The sequence below is a fragment of the Diaporthe citri genome (assembly GCF_014595645.1).
Source record: "Diaporthe citri strain NFHF-8-4 chromosome Unknown scaffold_3, whole genome shotgun sequence".
Classification (NCBI taxonomy): domain Eukaryota; kingdom Fungi; phylum Ascomycota; class Sordariomycetes; order Diaporthales; family Diaporthaceae; genus Diaporthe; species Diaporthe citri.
In genome coordinates, this window is record NW_025064848.1 from 54,659 (window position 1) to 70,508 (window position 15,850).

Below are 15,850 nucleotides of genomic sequence, written 5' to 3' on the forward strand. Positions count from 1 at the left end.
ATCACATGAATCATTAACGCCAGCAGACATTCCACAAGCGTTAATAAAATATGTAATCCTGGCCAACATTGATAATTCATTGATCCCGGCCGGCGTTAATAATGATGTTGAGTTTTGCGTGTAAACTTACATTTTCATCAGAGATATGTTCTTCACCGGAGGATACTCGGTGGCACCAGTCTCCACTTGCTCTTCAATCCTCCTCTTTTGTCCAATTCATTCCTCCAGGGCCTCCCATTAAGGCGTAATAATGGCTACAGGACCTTGGACTTTGAAGATAAGTTAGTATAGCATCGTGACAGACAAGTGTATTGAGAGGATGACTCTCAACAACTAAGAGCTACTTACAAAGGCTACCAGGCTTCATGCACGTGTGACTTGGGATGGAAGCTCTGGCGGATCCGCGGGAGTTGTTGGTCTGTTCTCTGCAAACGATCTCGGGCTCGTGGGGTGTCGATCATAGGGCTGGCCCGGGCGCTCTACTCGGTAGAGCTCTGCCCGGAGGAGCTGCCCTGAGCAGCTGCCGCTTGGTAGAGTTAGTCCCGGTGTCGGATAGCAGGCCAGGGGAAGAACTCACACTTGGGGTCAGCCCGGCCGTCAAAGACCTCGCTGCCCTTGCCGTCGTCCTCAGCTTTGCTGTCCTGGTTGCCCTTCTTGCCCAGCTTACCCGCCTCGTCCGTCTCGTGCCAAACATCACTGCGTCCGCTGGTCCAAGCCTGGAACCGGTTCAGACGAGATGAAAATGCCGCCGGCTTGGTCCCGTTCACCTTGGTGATACGGATCTTGACAACGTACCCGGACTGGAAGAGGTCGGTGACCGTGGCGGCTGAAGGCGCTGTCAGAGACCCGCCGTAGGTCCCTCCATCCATCATGGAACAGACACCTGGTCAGTCTCCAGGCTGGTGGTTTGGGCTGACCTCGAGCATCCGTTGTCGGATTTGTCATGCCCCGGAGGGAAGTCGGCTTGATCGAAGCCGAACCAGATTGGGTTGTTACAAATGAAAACTGCTATCTGAGAGGGCATCCACCTCTCTGTCAGCAGGAATGCGCCATCATCGGCAGGTCACGCCGTTTTGAGGCGAGGACCAAGGTACCCGTCGAAAGTCTGCCGAAAGATACAGCTGTGTAGTCGACGCTCCCAGCAAGGGCGTCGTGCTCTGTGTTCGGAGACATGGTGCCGGTGTTGGTGCTTGCTGGCTGTGTACTCGTCTGAACTCTGTCCTCCAAACTCGTCGTCGGAGTCCGGGATCACTCGGGGTGGTATCCTCGAGGCTGTTGGCACATTGCTTGCTCCCGGGTTACTGTTCACGGGGCTGCTGTGCCCAGGGACCTATCCTCAGAGCAAGGCTTGACGCGTATGTCGAGGTGCTGGATGGCGTCTGCTTTCTTTTTGGTGGCCGCAACGGTGTCCACAATGCCCTATGTCGAGTTTTAGAGGTCGTCTTAGAATGACGACCGATGGTACTGTACGATGTGGTGCAGGTCGGCATTTCTGCCGGTGAGGGCACAGTGACCTTCCTGATATGATTGTGAAGAATTTATATAGAGAGTGAAATCTCAGAAAGAAGATGGAGTAAAAGGAGAACGCGGACGAATAAATCGTTGGAAGATGAGATATGAGCAACTGCGGAAGTCGCATGGTGTCCTGGACATGGTATGCTGTCTAATTCTGGATAGATATGGACGATCTATACTCTTTATATTAGCATGAAGCACTGATAAGCACCCAAGCAGCTCTCTGTCTGCGGTTAGACTTACCAACTCAACTGTCGTCTGCATTGTGTTGTTAAGCCCGAGAATACTCTAGGGGGTTCGAACGTCTTCCCCCAAATCTCGGCGCATATGTCCTCGGGGTACATGGGCAATGAATCCACCGCGGGCAGAGACGACCGATGGCCGAGAAGATTATTAATGAAAAGTGGAAAGAAGAACAGGTAGAGTAAAATAAAGTGGATGAAGTAACCGAAACGCTGAGCTCAGTTCAAAACCTGAAGGCTAGCAACCAGTCCTTCGCCGAAAGAGGGAAGTATCAACGCTGTCGTCACGCACACTGATGAGGTCCAGGATAGGAGGGAGCTCAGCGCCGTCGAGAAGGACCTCCAGGATCTTCTCACAGATCTCGCCCTTCTTGCGAGAACGGATCTCGACCTTGAAGTTCTCCCTGGTGACGGCAACCATCTCATGCAACGGCTCTGTTAAAGATTGGAGAAAGATTTTGGACATTTTGAATCTTACTTACGAAGGCCCCTCTGGCTGGGGAATCTCGGGACAAGAGGAAAGCAGCTTCCTTGAGGCGTCCCTTGGCCCTGAGGTAGAATTCATGGCGGACTGGGAGTAGCTTGCATGTCTGAGGGCATCCATCAACGTGATGGCCAAGATCTCTGTCGTCCTCGAGTGCCCGCTCCAGGTATCCCTCAGACATGAGACGATAGTGATGGTGGACTGGGTACTCCTCGTCCGAGTGGAACGTCATCCCATAGTTCGCAAACACGTCCGTGACCTCGCTGTGCTCAGTCAGGTAGTGGTGGAGCAGCGTCCCCGACGCCACGTCCTGGTCCCTGCCGGAGCTCTGACAGGTTCCCGCCATGCAGCTCTGCAGGATGCGGCGTGGCCTGCCCTAGTCGTCGAATGCTCACAGAAAGGAAATCCAGGTCGATTGTCGGGAAGTCATCCAGATGCCCCATGTTGCTTGTTGCATGGGGGTGTGGGAGGTATGCGGAATGGGGAGACACGAGGTTTGAGCTGACCATTTTCGTCCTTGTGTCCACATTGAGACGGAAGTGGGTGGCAACCATAGCGAAGGCAGCTACACGTGTCAGGACAATCGGGTCCACACGTGCATTCTTTTACCGTCCTGCTAGGAGTCACCTCGTCCGGCCTTGGACAAGGCCTGGGCAGGCTCGAGCGCGGGCGGTTGATCGAGCCGGGGGTGCAGAAGTCCAGTCTCCGCCGCGTACATGTTTGAATGGCTGATCGCAGAAGCCTGAACTGTGACGACGACGGACTCGTCAGGCCTGATCCACCGGTCGGGCCGCTCATACCCAGCGCTCCCGAGCTGGATGAACTCGGAAGCGGCCACGCCGTCGCCCCAGCTGGGCCCTCTCGAAAAGACCGTGCTTCCTGGCGGCAAACTGCTCGCCGTCTACGGTATTGACCGCGACGGAGGGCGTGCTAGTAGCGGTGGTCGGTCCAGCTTGGAATACATGTGGATGAAGAATGGTTTTGTTCGGCTGTGCCCCAGCCGAATGAGGGCCAGTTGGACCTGGTGGTAGACTCAACGAGTTCGAACCGATCCTTTGTTGCTTTGACGAACTTTTTGGTACCCAAATTGACGAGACCGTGGCTGTCGTCCTTTGGGTCATCAGGATTATGCCTGAAGTCCATCTGCTGCTTGTAGTCATCGCTTTGCTGGTGGGAGCGAATATTCCACAAGTCATCAGACCACGTTCAAAAGGCATCCAAACCCATACCGACACTGACAGTCAGCGGGTGGTATGCTGCAAGAACGGGGCTGAAGTCCCGGCCATGGGTCAGAGGGCGCGTGGCGCTGAGCCGCTGCCCGTCAGAGTGTCATGGCGTAACGCGGGTTTCCGCGGCTATCGTGGACATGCCGGTGAGTATGGTGCACAAACACCGTTCTATAATTGCCGCGCTTGTCCGTCAGCATGTGTGCCATCTGGTCTCGGAGGTGTCGTCGGTGGTTAGCACGACGGCGGTGAGCTTTATGCCGGTCTCGGGGTACCACCCCGCCACAAGAGAAGCTCATCCCGCAGTCTGTGATTGATGTCAGCAAGCAGTCGATTGCTGGCAACAAGGAGGACATCGAACTCGAACATCGGGAGGTCATCCAAGCGCCCCATGTTGCTTGTTGCATGAGGGCAGAGGTTTGTGGAAGGTGTGCTCTGAGAGTGAACTGTCGTGATGGTACGGTCTGCTTGGCAGCACGCCGCGAGGTTGTGAGGGGCGTTTTCGAGCCACCTTTCCCGGTTGGCTCTCATCTCCCTGTCTTGTGTCGGCTCTTGGAACTTGGTGGAATCTCTTCTTCTGCAATGTCTCTTTTGTTAGCACTCCATCAAGATGACCTGCGGGGCAGAATTTCGACTTTACCCAGCTCCTTTCCAGAGGTCCACGATTTGGTGGCAGTCGAGAGCCAAATGGCCATCTCGTTTCCACAAGTGAAGAGTCACAGGTTCGTAAAGGGGTCGAAGGAGGACATCGGCCAATGGCAGATACCGGAGAGGGTCGACGGACGTCATGATTGGGTTTGGCATGTTGATGTCCCAAGACGTACTCTTGGCATTCGTATCGAATTAGGCCGTAGGTTCAAATGGCTCAGAATGAAGAACTGGCCATTGGTGGTGACGTGGGATGGACTTTGTGAATAGTATGATATCTGGGAGTGTGTTTTATATAGAGGAATGGAGATGGATACGCGTGAACGAAGAGAGAGCCAGATGATGAGAAATGCAGACAAATGGAGAACGATGCAGATGGAAAATAATACAGACGAACAAAGGAAGACGTAGAGGAATGGTGAAAGAAGAAGACGGATGAAGAGAGATGCAGAGAAAGAATGATGGCAGTTTCATTCCACAGAGGGATCTTCTACATATATCTGACCGTTGCGAGTGGGGTGTACGCAGGCATTTCCAACCACCATGATCAGGAACGTACGTCACATGCAAGCTCTTGATGAAGGCAACTCAGAGAAGGTCTCACTAAATCATGCAGTCTGTGAAACAATTTGCGTGTGCTCAACAACCCGAATGCTATGAGGCAAGCAGAAGCAAACCAGTAGACCTCGCCACAAACGAAATGAAATGACAGCATACTTGTCAAGCTTGGCCAGGCCGGAAATGTGTGATCCCGTGCTGATTGTAAGTTGGGCCTCACCGCACCCACTGGAATGAATGAAATTTGAAATCTTGATAGAACGAAAATGAGATCATTTGCTCAGACCTTTCCAGCGCGTGCACACGTGCCAGTGTCCTGCAGCTTTTCGTCTCAAAGAGACGCACGCACGCGTGTGTGCAGACAGACCAATGCAGCCTGCCATTGCCGATATGAACAACACATTGATATATGCTGGTATACGGCGGTGGACCATCGTAGATTCACGTGTCAAAGAAAACTCTGAAAATTGTGACGTCGTTGAAATTGTTTCCAGTGTGTTTGTGGAGGCGAATTGCAGCACTCCGACAGCCTTGTCTCGGCCGCAAGCGACGAGATTTGCCTGCGATAGTCAAACAACGCAAGGTTTGCAACGGATGTTGGGTGGATATTCTGGAGCAACGGTTTCTTGCTTTTCTGGCGGTGAGAGATGCATATGCCACTGAAGTGCATAGTTTTGTGCTGGCGGGTGTGCATCTAGATAGATGGCTTGCTGTGCAACGTAATGCCCTTTGCACTCATTTCGAATCTCACTCTGATGTGCTGGCCAAGCTGTGGCGACGAGAGTGCTTGCGCAATCGCCATGGCCGTGGCAGGATCTCTCGAACTAGCGGCTGGAGGTCGAGGACATGTATGTCTGCAGCTCCCAGGACACATGCGTAACGCGACCGTTCTTGCTTGCTTACTCGGCTACGTATCCCGAGAGTTATCTGCCGAGGTCCATTCTCATGTGTAACCACGAGGCATGTGTGACTTGGTAGGGCGTGTGTGTGGTCGCAAATGAGCTTCGTCGAGCAGATTATTGCGTGGTCCCTGGACAGCAACTGGCATACCTGATTATGTACTCACTCGCGACTTCGGCAAGCACTCCTTACACACCGTAGCACGCCTGACCATGATATTTACGAGTCTCCGGACTCAACTGTAGCTGTTGCTGAACTTGCTTGACACTACAGACCTTCTCGAGGCGTGCACGTTCGTGCTCTGTCATCCTGTCTCAACCACGCACAGACCAAAGCATCAACCAAAACATATTGGCGTTACCGTGACAAGCGTTGGGGGATGCATCACAAGAAGGATACAAGGACCGTCAAATGCAGATTGAAAGAGGTCAGATTTCCTGGCCGTAGATTGTGATTTGCCTGCCCTTCTATCAGTATTTCTCACGTTGAGCTATGCTAGAAGCCCTCTGGAGCTCGGGATAAAGCCCAACTCTTTCAGCTTCACTAGCAGTGACCATAGAATCTCACTTCTACTCCTCGTCGAGGATTTTAGAAGTTTCCATATTCAGCATTAAGATCTCCGTCAAACTCCTTTTTCTCTCTCCGATTTTATCGGTCTGTCTCGTGTGACGTGACTCTAGCCAGATTTGGGGAGTCGTCTTCACCAGAACCATCACCGTCCTCGTTCTCGTTATCCTCCAAGATGGTCGCGCTCGATGGGGGGAAATGCGACAAATAAAGCACTGCCATGCCCACAATCGCAAGAGCAGCATTGACATGAAACGTCATGTGCGCTTTTCCGGCCTCGGCAAGGGCGGAGAAGATGAAGCCGAACAGGCCCTGCGTCGCCAGCCTTGCGATGTTCTCGACGAGCGTGACTGCGTTCAGGGCATCGGTGCGGTCGCCGTGAGAGCACATTTCTGTGATGACGCCTTTGGCGGCTGGGGCAGAGCCGGATCCCAATGGGAGCAGGAATGATGCTAGTAGAGACCAGTCAGCGACGAGAGGGTTTCTTTCTGCCACCCGATCAGGTGGACGTTTACATGGAACAACTTACCGAGAAAAATGTGCCATCTTTTTGTGCATAGAGCAGCTGCACCAGTCATGATTCCGTCAAGCAACAGGCTCCATCGGAGGAAGAAAAGATCAAAATGGCTTGCGGTCCGATCGTCCTCCGGCCGCGACTCGGGCTGAGGCATGGAATCTTCCTGTGACATCTGATTTCCGGACCACATCGGTGCCTCAAGCTGCTCAGGCCGCGATGGTATCCGAGACAACGCGTTCGGGTCTTGTTTCGTCTGGGCCGGGTCAGGTCTGGGGCCCGCGACCTTCCTGACCCACCAGTTCCTTCCCGCTTCGATGATCCGTGGGAAGGCAAAGAAGAGGAAAATGCTCCGGCACAGCGCGTTGCCACTCATCAGCCAGCCGTTGTCGGCCTGCGTGAAGTCGAAGTATGCCGTCGCGTACATCTGGATCAGCAAGGGGCCGTAGCTAGTTGCCAACACCGCCAGGAAGATACCACAGCAAAGGAAGAAGACCCCGAAGTGATTCGCAACATGTCCGTCCATAAATCGTATGCGCTGTGGGGCCAAAATCTTGAGTGGAGCCAGGAAGCCCTTGATCCCCTTCGCCTTTGACTTCTTGCCGTCCGACAGAGACTCCGGAGAGATGTAGGGTATCACCGTCCGGGAGTAAAGGGTCGCGAAAAGGAACAGGACGCACGCCACCTGGAACGGCATCCTGATCCCGAATGCGTCACCCACCATCCCGCCGAGGAGGTAGCTGATCGCCTGGCCCAGCATGATGCACGCCTGCAGCTGGCCAAACACGGCTGTGCGCTGCATCGGCTCCACCAGCTCCCCGGCGATGGTGTTCACCACGAGGATATACCCAGCGGGGCCCCCGAATATCGTGATGAGCTGCGTAGTCTGGATGATGGTGATCCCAGCATTTCCCCCAGCGAGCACACCAATAACCTGTGTGGCGACCCTAATAGCCGGGATGAAGGTCTGCAGGATGAGAGCGAAGCGCGGGCCCCATTTCTTGATCGACCAGCCCGTGACGAAGAGGTTCACCGTGCCGCAGAAGGTGGTGCTCATGCCGAGGATGGAGAACTGGGTTGCCGTCCCGGCTGCGATCTCATTGATGGAACATCGATCTCCTGGTCCGGTGTGTGGTGGGTGTGTCTCATAGTAGACGTCGCATTCCATGAGATGGAAAACGTAAAAGATGGGGACCTGGGTGAAGCTGAATGCGAATGTTATGATGAAGCCGGCGAGGAGGACTTTAATTGTGTTAGGGGGGCCAAAGACGCGGGTGGTCCATGATGCCGTCTTCTTCTTGGCATCGGCGGCATCATGGTCCCCCACTATCCCGTTGCCGTTGGTGTTGCCGTTGGAGTCGCTGATGGTTCCATTCTGGTGGCCGTTTGTCGAGCCGTTCAGGAGTGGCGTTCTCTCGTCAGTCGCATCTGCTGCCATAATGATCCCCAGTGCTGCATGGCAGATACGGCGTAGAATGGTGAAAGTCCAGGAAAGGAGCAACACAAAATCTGCGGTGAAAAACCGACGAATAAAGCCGGAGGATGTTGCAATCGACGAGTGGATCCCCGCGTTGCATTTGCTGCCGGATCCGATACTGGAGCTGCCGGTCACCGGAAGCTGAGTAATGATATCGGCGCCGGCTCGGCCAAATTTAACCTTCACATGTCGGCATACCGAATTGAATCGCGCCCCTCGCTGTCTTTTCCTTTGAGCTCAATTTTCATTGACACATATCAATGCTGAATCCGCTGAAAGTTAGGAATCACTTACATGTTGTGGACTTGAACGGCCCATTGGGGTCGATCAGGGCAGGTAGAGGTCGATCCGGGTCCATATTTAGCCAAGTAATTCCAAAAATAATCAACCTGTCGACCACTACTTACTCATTCGCTTCAGCGCTCACTTGGAGTCAAATTCCAACTCTCCTATGGATGTGACTCTTGCGGCAAAGATCGTCAACGTACTCCTACGCCAGATCAGTATTGCTCCCAGGAATCGCAGCTTCAGTACATACCGCCACCGGCACATGGGTCCAGCGATAACGTGCCGCTCAAAACAAGGGTGCTGGTACTCTAGAACAAGTTAAGGAAAGACCTTCGCATTCAGATTGTGAGACTCTATGTCGGCTGCGCAAGAAGTCTGACCAGTTGGCCATATTGATCATCAACCCATTAGCTGAGACCTGGCAGCAAGTCTACCATATCTTTATTGAGTATGAAGGTCAATCAAGAACATTAGGGCCAAGTCGCCAAGCCCTGGAAGACTTGGAACGGTGTTGACAAAATAATTAACAAAAGTCGCCATCTCAAGAGCCAAAACCTAGGTACAGTCTATCGTCGCCATTGAGCTTAACTACATTGCACGGATGGGCGTGACGCACCGCAAATAGCAGACATGTGATCCCCAGCTATTTAGTTGCCTGATTCTTCCTGGAATCATCTGACGGGGTGGACCAGTGAGCCCTTTCAGTCAAGTTGCCTATGGGTAGAGCTGTGCCAACTGACAAGGCACTTATGGACTCCGTTCTCACCTGATTCTTTCTCCAACATATCCCTCAAGCTACAACCTAGTATATGTCCAGAGGGGCCTAAGAACAGTGACCAAAGACACTCAGCAGGACATGTATCGGGACGGCATTGTTCCATGTTTGGCAATATCGCAAGCCCTATTTGCCGAAACGCTTGCCCGGATAACAGTACCTGTCGAGGAGGGGATAAAAATGAGCAATAAGCTTGCGGAGCTCTCTATTCAGATTGGTACACAATTCTCATACCAGATTGCTTATATAAGATGCGATTCAATACCTTGATACAGTCCTCCGCCGAATCCGGGAAGCTTCTTGCAATCGCGCAAAGGTTTTCCACGAAATTTCCAAGACGAAATTCGAGTTGTATTGCCTAACACATTCCAAGCAGTCACAACATCTTCCGGCCTTCTCCGGGCGTCAGGCTAAGGAGCTTGCTATAGCGTCCATGCTCCTGAACAGAGGTGGTAATTATTCAAAGGCACTAAGATAGGGCAACGAGGAGTATTCACATCCTTCATGAGGCCTCCCGGACAAAAGCATTTACGCTGAAAGCCGAAATTAGATATGATTCCGAGAGGAAGTAGACAATCATAAAAGATGACACACAATTAAAAATCAGTGGAATCAGGAAACGTAGAAACCTTCGCTACCGCTGCTTAATCATCAACTACTTTCAAATACTCCGACGCCTCCGTCTAGGTCGGCTGCTAAATTCTGACACACGGGTGTGGAGGATGACGCTTCCCCACCTTACACCTTTCCTTATGCCATGAACTTGAATCAAGGCCGAGGTCACGGTATAGAATGAAGGCCTATTACCGACAGCAGCATCGCATTCAGATAAACTTTCGCAAGAGGGACGGATTTACGGGATTCTAGGCTCATACAAGTAAGTCATCTTTGCTCCAGCTCATTCATCGTTTTCCGCGTCCCAGCACCTGAGCCTTCAGAACCCACAACCACCAGGACAGTAGTCGAATCAGCTTTGGGCAAGATGGCACTCCTGCTATCGGTGCTCCCCATAGCGGGCCTTCTAATTCTTATCACGGCGTTTGTTCGGCGTCAAGTGGAAGAGAATCGTCGTCGCCCACCCGGTACCAAAATGCCCCCAGGGCCAGATGGCGTCCCTATTCTAGGGAACATGCTCCAAATCCCGCCTCACCATTCCTGGTTGAAATTCAAGGAATGGGCGGACCAGTATGGCCACATCATACGCTTCACCGTCCTGGGCAGGGAAAACGTTGTTCTCTCAACCGAGCGAGCGGCCAACGACCTGCTGCGCGAAAGGGGAACAACGTACTCGTCCCGTGAACACCTCGTCATGGCGAGCGGCATCCTCTCGGATAACCTTCGGCCCTTACTGCTAGGCTACGACGGTAAGGCGTTTCTTACTCCGTGGCTGTTGGACGTCGCAGCTCTCGTGGGGCGCACGAGTCTCGGGGAACAAGCTGGCTGACACGGACGTTGTGCGCAGAACGCTGGCGGCGCGGCCGAAAGCTTATGCATCAGTTGACCATGGAAAAAATGGCGAAATCGTACCAGCCTTCTCAGAGCATCGAGTCAAAGCGGATGCTCTACGACCTCATCCGGGACCCATCCAGATATGAGCTGTGGTTCGAGCGGTACGCCGGCGGATTGATCTTTCGGATAGGATATGGCAAGACCATCGTGACCGGCGAGGAAGCTCACGTCAGAAAGGCTCTCCACGTTGTCCATAGTGTGGAACGGATCGCGTCTCCTGGGTCCTATCTTGTCGATACCATACCCATTCTGCAATATCTCCCGGAATGGATGGCACCGTTCAAGAAGGAGGGCCGCCAGCTTCACGAGGCTGAGCTCAAATTCTTTCGGACGCTGATCAATGATGTCCGGGCTGAGAGAGAAGCTAAAGTGACCGCACCGTCCTTCACCAATACCTGGCTCGAAGAACAGGACGCCTATGGACTGACAGAGGACGAGGCCGCATACGTGATCGGAACGCTGTTCGAAGCGGGAAGCGGCACAACAGCCTCAGCCATGATGTCCTTTATGTTAGCCATAACTCTCTATCCAAAATGGCAAGAGGTGATTACAGCCTCCCATACAACTTTCCCTTCTCGGGCTTGCAGGAAGCTAACTATTCTCAGCCCATGTGGGAGGAGATTGACCGCGTGTGTGGGGATAGAATGCCCGAGTTTGACGACGTGCCCGATCTACCGGTATGCCGTGCTGTCATCAAAGAGGTTCTCCGTTGGAGACCAGTTACAGCCGGAGGTGAGCGCCTTACACAGGTCCCTTGACCATCCTGCGGCAAGTGTAGAGAGGGAGCTGACGGATGGGGGATAAAGGCGTGCCTCACCAGTTAATAAAGGACGACGTTTACAACGGATTTTTCTTCAAGAAGGGAACCAACTTTCACGCCAATCAATGGTAAGTAAGGTACCCGGGATGAGATCCTACCCATGCCTTGCTCTCTGTTGTTGGGATTTTCTGACCTGACTTCTCGGCAGGGGAATCCACCGCGATCCGGAGCTATACCCTGACCCGGAAGCTTTCAATCCGGACCGCTGGCTGATGCCTGAATATCCCACCTACAGAGAGCCGCTGACCAAGTTCCCAAGCCTGCAGAACTACTCGGCGTTTGGGTTTGGCCGTAGGATATGCCCAGGAATGAATATTGCTGAGCGCTCTCTTTACATCTTCACCGCACGTGTCGCCTGGGCTTGTCGGATTAGCCGGAAGAAGGATTCTCAAGGTAACGAAATCATCCCCCCAGAGTATAACTACACCACGGGTTTCAATACGCAACCAAAGCCGTTTCTCTTTGACCTCCAGGCGAGGTCTCGGGAAAAGGCCGAGTATGTGGCCCAGGCATGGGAGGAGGCAAAGGGGACTGATCCGCTGAAACATACGGCTAACTATGAACTGGGTCAAGCTTCTGGGAAGCAAGTCTTAGGCCAGTGAGGTGGGCTAGTGCAACCCAGGCAGTAAGGATTTCGCCATTCGACCCCCAGCTACTCAACCTACTTTATGAGAGCACCCTCAGTCTTCAATGCAATCTAAGTCCCGACCTCCGCGCATGCCGATCTGCGTCGTGGCATCCTGTTCGGGTGGCCGGGGTCACTCAAACGGGTCCCCTGGGTCCCATGCGCGCTGTTTCATAACACTGTCCAGCAACCACAGCCTACTGTACACACCCTCTCAATCCTAGTGGACCTTGTTTCCTCCTCGATTGCACTACCCGAGTCGCAATGTTCCATCATCGGTCGCAGAGCCCTGCATCGAGATATAATTCTTCTATGACAAAGAGACAATCGGCGTGGCCTAGATAATCAAACAGCAGAAGTGGGGAACCCCGAAACCGCCTCGGTGTGTCTTTGGAGACCGAGTCTCTCCGGCCCAACCAGTCTTCGGAATATATCAAGCTTGAATCTTGCACTTGAGCCAGTAGACGCCGCATTTGCAATAATGTGACAAAAAGTAATTGTAATAATAATTTCAAAAATAAGGAGGCGCAAGCGATTGCCTAGTTCTTGAGCGCAATAAAGTATGCTTCCAACAATGCCCACCGTCTTTATCACCGGCGCCACCGGCGAGATTGGCTCCAAACTTCTCTCACTTCTACAGTCTAGCAATACGCCAACTCGTGTTCTATGCCGCCGGCAGGATCAAGCAGATAAATTTAATCAACAACCTCTCGTGGAAGCCGCCCTTGGGAACCTCAACCAGTCCGTCGGGGCGCTGGCATCCCACATGTCCGGCTGCAAGACCTTCTTCCTGCTGACGCCCCCGGCACCCAACCAGCTGGATATGGAAACCAACTGTGTCAACGCTGCCATCTCTAGTGGCACGGTTGAATTCATCGTCAAGATCGCGGCCTCAGACCAGCGGGCCGAGACGGACGTGCCGTGGGCGAAGGCGCATTCTTTCGCCGAGAAGCACATGCGGGAGGCTTGTGACGAGGCGGGCATCAAGTGGACGTCGTTAAGGCCCAGCGGTTTCATGTCCAATCTCTTAACCACGGCTCCGGCGGTACAAAAGGGCTTCTTGCCACAGACGAGCGGAGACGGTCGCGACCCCTGGGTGTGAGTGCCCACCTGCGTTACCTGAAAGGGCATGTGTCCCCATACCAAGGGACCGTGATATTGACATTGGGGGGGAATGGAACACAGAGACACTGCAGATGTGGCTGCCGCCGCCCACCGCGTCATCCTCGACGGCCCAGCCAAGCACGCCAGTAAGGTATACAACCTGACTGGCCCGCAGCGCCTCAACATGTCGGAACTCGCGGCCATTTTCTCGCGGACCATCGGCCACCGCGTGCGCTACCTGCACCTTCCGGCCCCCGTCTTTAAACGGATGGTGAAGCTAGGGGGTGCGGATGACTTTATGGCGGACGGGCTTGTGGCCCAGTTTGTGGAAATTGTGCGCGAGAATGACGACGTGGATGTGAGCTATGATATTCAGGAGATCCTCGGTAGGCCGGCTACGAGTGTGGAGCAGTGGAGTGCGAGGAACAGGGACAAGTTTGAGGGCTTTGATGTTGTGCCATATATAGCTTCCGGCCTTATGGTGGGCGTGGCTGTTTTGGGCTATCTGGCACAGCGACGAGAATTATTACGATGGCTTTAATATGTTCTAGCTGGTTAGACTTAGAATAGATGCATGTCATCATGAGGGTTGACATATCCACAACTATATTTCTTTTCGTAAAAACAGTTGCAAGTTGCTGCAGAAATGCCTGTCAACTCAAATAAAGGTAAAAAATCATGATGGCAGTTCTTCTTGGAAGCGAGGTCCCGGACACGCAGCTTTGGCTTGCCTTCATGCTGGCCCCGGTCTCGGGAGTTGTTACCAGGGAGGACAAGGGAAAGCTGGTCGCGCAGGAGGCCAGCTACGACCTGCAGCGAAATGCACTTCGTCTCCGAATCTAGACCGCCGAACAGCTGGTTGTACAACCCTGGAATACTGAAGGCCTGGGCGTAGTCGTGGAAGCGGATACGGGTGACGTGCTCGCCCTGGGCGAGCTCGCCCCATTCGTCGTCTTGGGGGACGTCTTTCGTTCCTCGCTGCGGGAAACGGATGTTGAGCCGTTCTCGTGCGGGCGCCGCCGAAGCTCTGGTAGTGCTTTTTGCGATGATGGACATTCTTTTGGGTCAACGGCAGTCCTCCAGGACGACATGTGCTCAGAGTGGGCGATGCCTTCTATTACCCAGCAATGGACCTGAGAAGCTAGGAAGAAAAAGATCTTTTTCTGGGAAAGGCCACTATAAATATGTACTCGCGGCTTTTTGAATGAGCAGAATACAAATTTCAGGTCACCTGCGTCCTTGGTGCTGTCTGTATCGCCGAAGACGCGCCATAAAGGCGAGGTTGAGTAACCACACCAAGGCGCCGATGAGGGCATCCGTCGACCAGGCGCCGCGACTAGGCTCATACAGAGTAGGGCGTGCGTTGCCAACAGGTAGCTGAGGCCCAAACCTCACGGCAGGCCAAGAGTGTCCCCTCCCCCGGCCCGCCGTGGAATGGCTCTACCCTACGAGTGGACGTCTGGCAGTACACGAATAGCTAGGCACATTGCTAGGGGTGGACAGTGTCTCAGGTGTGTGGTATAGACAATCTATTGGTTTGATATAAGTATGGACATCGAAATAAATATCTGCAAGGTCATTGAGAAGCCTTCTCGTAAAGCATGCATAGGGCGTTCCGCCGAGGTAACACGTCCCCGCGCGACGTCTCAGTGTCGCCCTGTCCAACTAACAAAACTAGTCCCATTCCAAGACGCCACATTTAACAGGTAATCTGTCGTCTACGTCAGCATGGCATTCTTACGGGAGTGGAGACACGTGGAGATTGTATAACTCACCTTCTTGGGGCCAGGGATGGTGTAGTTGTTGAAGTTGTTGTAGATCTAAGAAAACCTTAGCATGAAGTCATCAGTCAACACGCCAGGATCGGCTCACGTTGGCAGTGTAGCCCGGGTCGGTAGCCTTGACGTGGCCGGGGATCTTGGTCGTCGGCGAGGGAGAGCCGCCGCTGCCGCCCGAGACGGTGACCTGAGCACAGCTCAGGTAGAACTGGGGAGGAGAGCCCGGGTTGTGGATGCCGAGCTGCTCGATGCGGAGCAGGTAGTCGCCGTTGGCGATGCAGGTCGGGATGCTATACGTGTAGCTCGCCCTCATGGGCCACGTCGAGGAGCCGCCGCTGAAGGTCGGGCCCTCCTCCGCGATCTTGAACCAGTCGCCATCGCCGACGTATGCTGAGGCGGCGGCTGGGGCCTTTGACATGTAGACGGCGACGGGACCTTGGTGGTATACGGCTTGGTCGAGGGAGAAGGTGAATGCTTTCGCACGTTAGTTATTTTGCCTTTGTCTAGGCTTGAACTCGTGCTCTTAAGAGAGCTTCACAAGACAGAAACGATGCCATCGTAATTAAAACAAGTCCTCTTTGTACTTACAACTTCCTGCCTTGACCGCGGTCGTCTCAGTTCCATCGCCTTTCGCGCCGGTGTTGCATCGCAGGTCGTTCGAAGCGAGATCAGTTACAGGCGAGTTGTTGCTGGTGTTCTCCCGGATGTATTTGAATATGCCACTGCTGTTGATCTGGTTGAACCTGTAGTGTGCGGCTACCGGCGAGACGGCGAGCAGTGCTGCTGTGAGGATGGCTGAGGTCTTCATGGTGAACTGGCT

General features: G+C 53.5%; 6 protein-coding genes across 6 annotated transcripts; 2 read left to right on the forward strand and 4 right to left on the reverse strand.

Moving 5' to 3' along the window:
- Positions 1–479: 479 nt before the first annotated feature.
- INS49_007611 (uncharacterized protein) lies at positions 480–4,271 on the reverse strand (the record flags this gene model as incomplete). The annotated part of the gene is made up of 11 exons (XM_043168359.1): positions 480–526; positions 578–826; positions 1,135–1,330; positions 1,759–1,773; positions 2,050–2,192; positions 2,236–2,567; positions 2,958–3,092; positions 3,290–3,408; positions 3,481–3,547; positions 3,754–4,044; positions 4,108–4,271. 11 exons carry the CDS (start codon positions 4,269–4,271, stop codon positions 480–482), a joined length of 1,758 nt encoding a protein of 585 aa, XP_043026039.1.
- A 1,950-nt stretch (positions 4,272–6,221) lies between these two features.
- On the reverse strand, positions 6,222–8,092 carry INS49_007612 (uncharacterized protein; the record flags this gene model as incomplete). The annotated part of the gene is made up of 2 exons (XM_043168360.1): positions 6,222–6,592; positions 6,670–8,092. The coding sequence occupies 2 exons, from the start codon at positions 8,090–8,092 to the stop codon at positions 6,222–6,224; spliced, it is 1,794 nt and encodes a 597-aa protein (XP_043026040.1).
- A 2,192-nt stretch (positions 8,093–10,284) lies between these two features.
- INS49_007613 (uncharacterized protein) lies at positions 10,285–12,125 on the forward strand (the record flags this gene model as incomplete). The annotated part of the gene is made up of 5 exons (XM_043168361.1): positions 10,285–10,558; positions 10,657–11,246; positions 11,309–11,435; positions 11,510–11,591; positions 11,672–12,125. 5 exons carry the CDS (start codon positions 10,285–10,287, stop codon positions 12,123–12,125), a joined length of 1,527 nt encoding a protein of 508 aa, XP_043026041.1.
- Positions 12,126–12,722: 597 nt separating this feature from the next.
- On the forward strand, positions 12,723–13,793 carry INS49_007614 (uncharacterized protein; the record flags this gene model as incomplete). Its single annotated transcript, XM_043168362.1, has 2 exons — positions 12,723–13,246; positions 13,334–13,793. 2 exons carry the CDS (start codon positions 12,723–12,725, stop codon positions 13,791–13,793), a joined length of 984 nt encoding a protein of 327 aa, XP_043026042.1.
- Positions 13,794–13,813: 20 nt separating this feature from the next.
- INS49_007615 (uncharacterized protein) lies at positions 13,814–14,308 on the reverse strand (the record flags this gene model as incomplete). The annotated part of the gene is made up of 1 exon (XM_043168363.1): positions 13,814–14,308. One exon carries the CDS (start codon positions 14,306–14,308, stop codon positions 13,814–13,816), a length of 495 nt encoding a protein of 164 aa, XP_043026043.1.
- Positions 14,309–14,951: 643 nt separating this feature from the next.
- Positions 14,952–15,838, reverse strand: INS49_007616 (uncharacterized protein; the record flags this gene model as incomplete). The annotated part of the gene is made up of 4 exons (XM_043168364.1): positions 14,952–14,963; positions 15,028–15,072; positions 15,125–15,504; positions 15,619–15,838. The coding sequence occupies 4 exons, from the start codon at positions 15,836–15,838 to the stop codon at positions 14,952–14,954; spliced, it is 657 nt and encodes a 218-aa protein (XP_043026044.1).
- Positions 15,839–15,850: the final 12 nt, after the last annotated feature.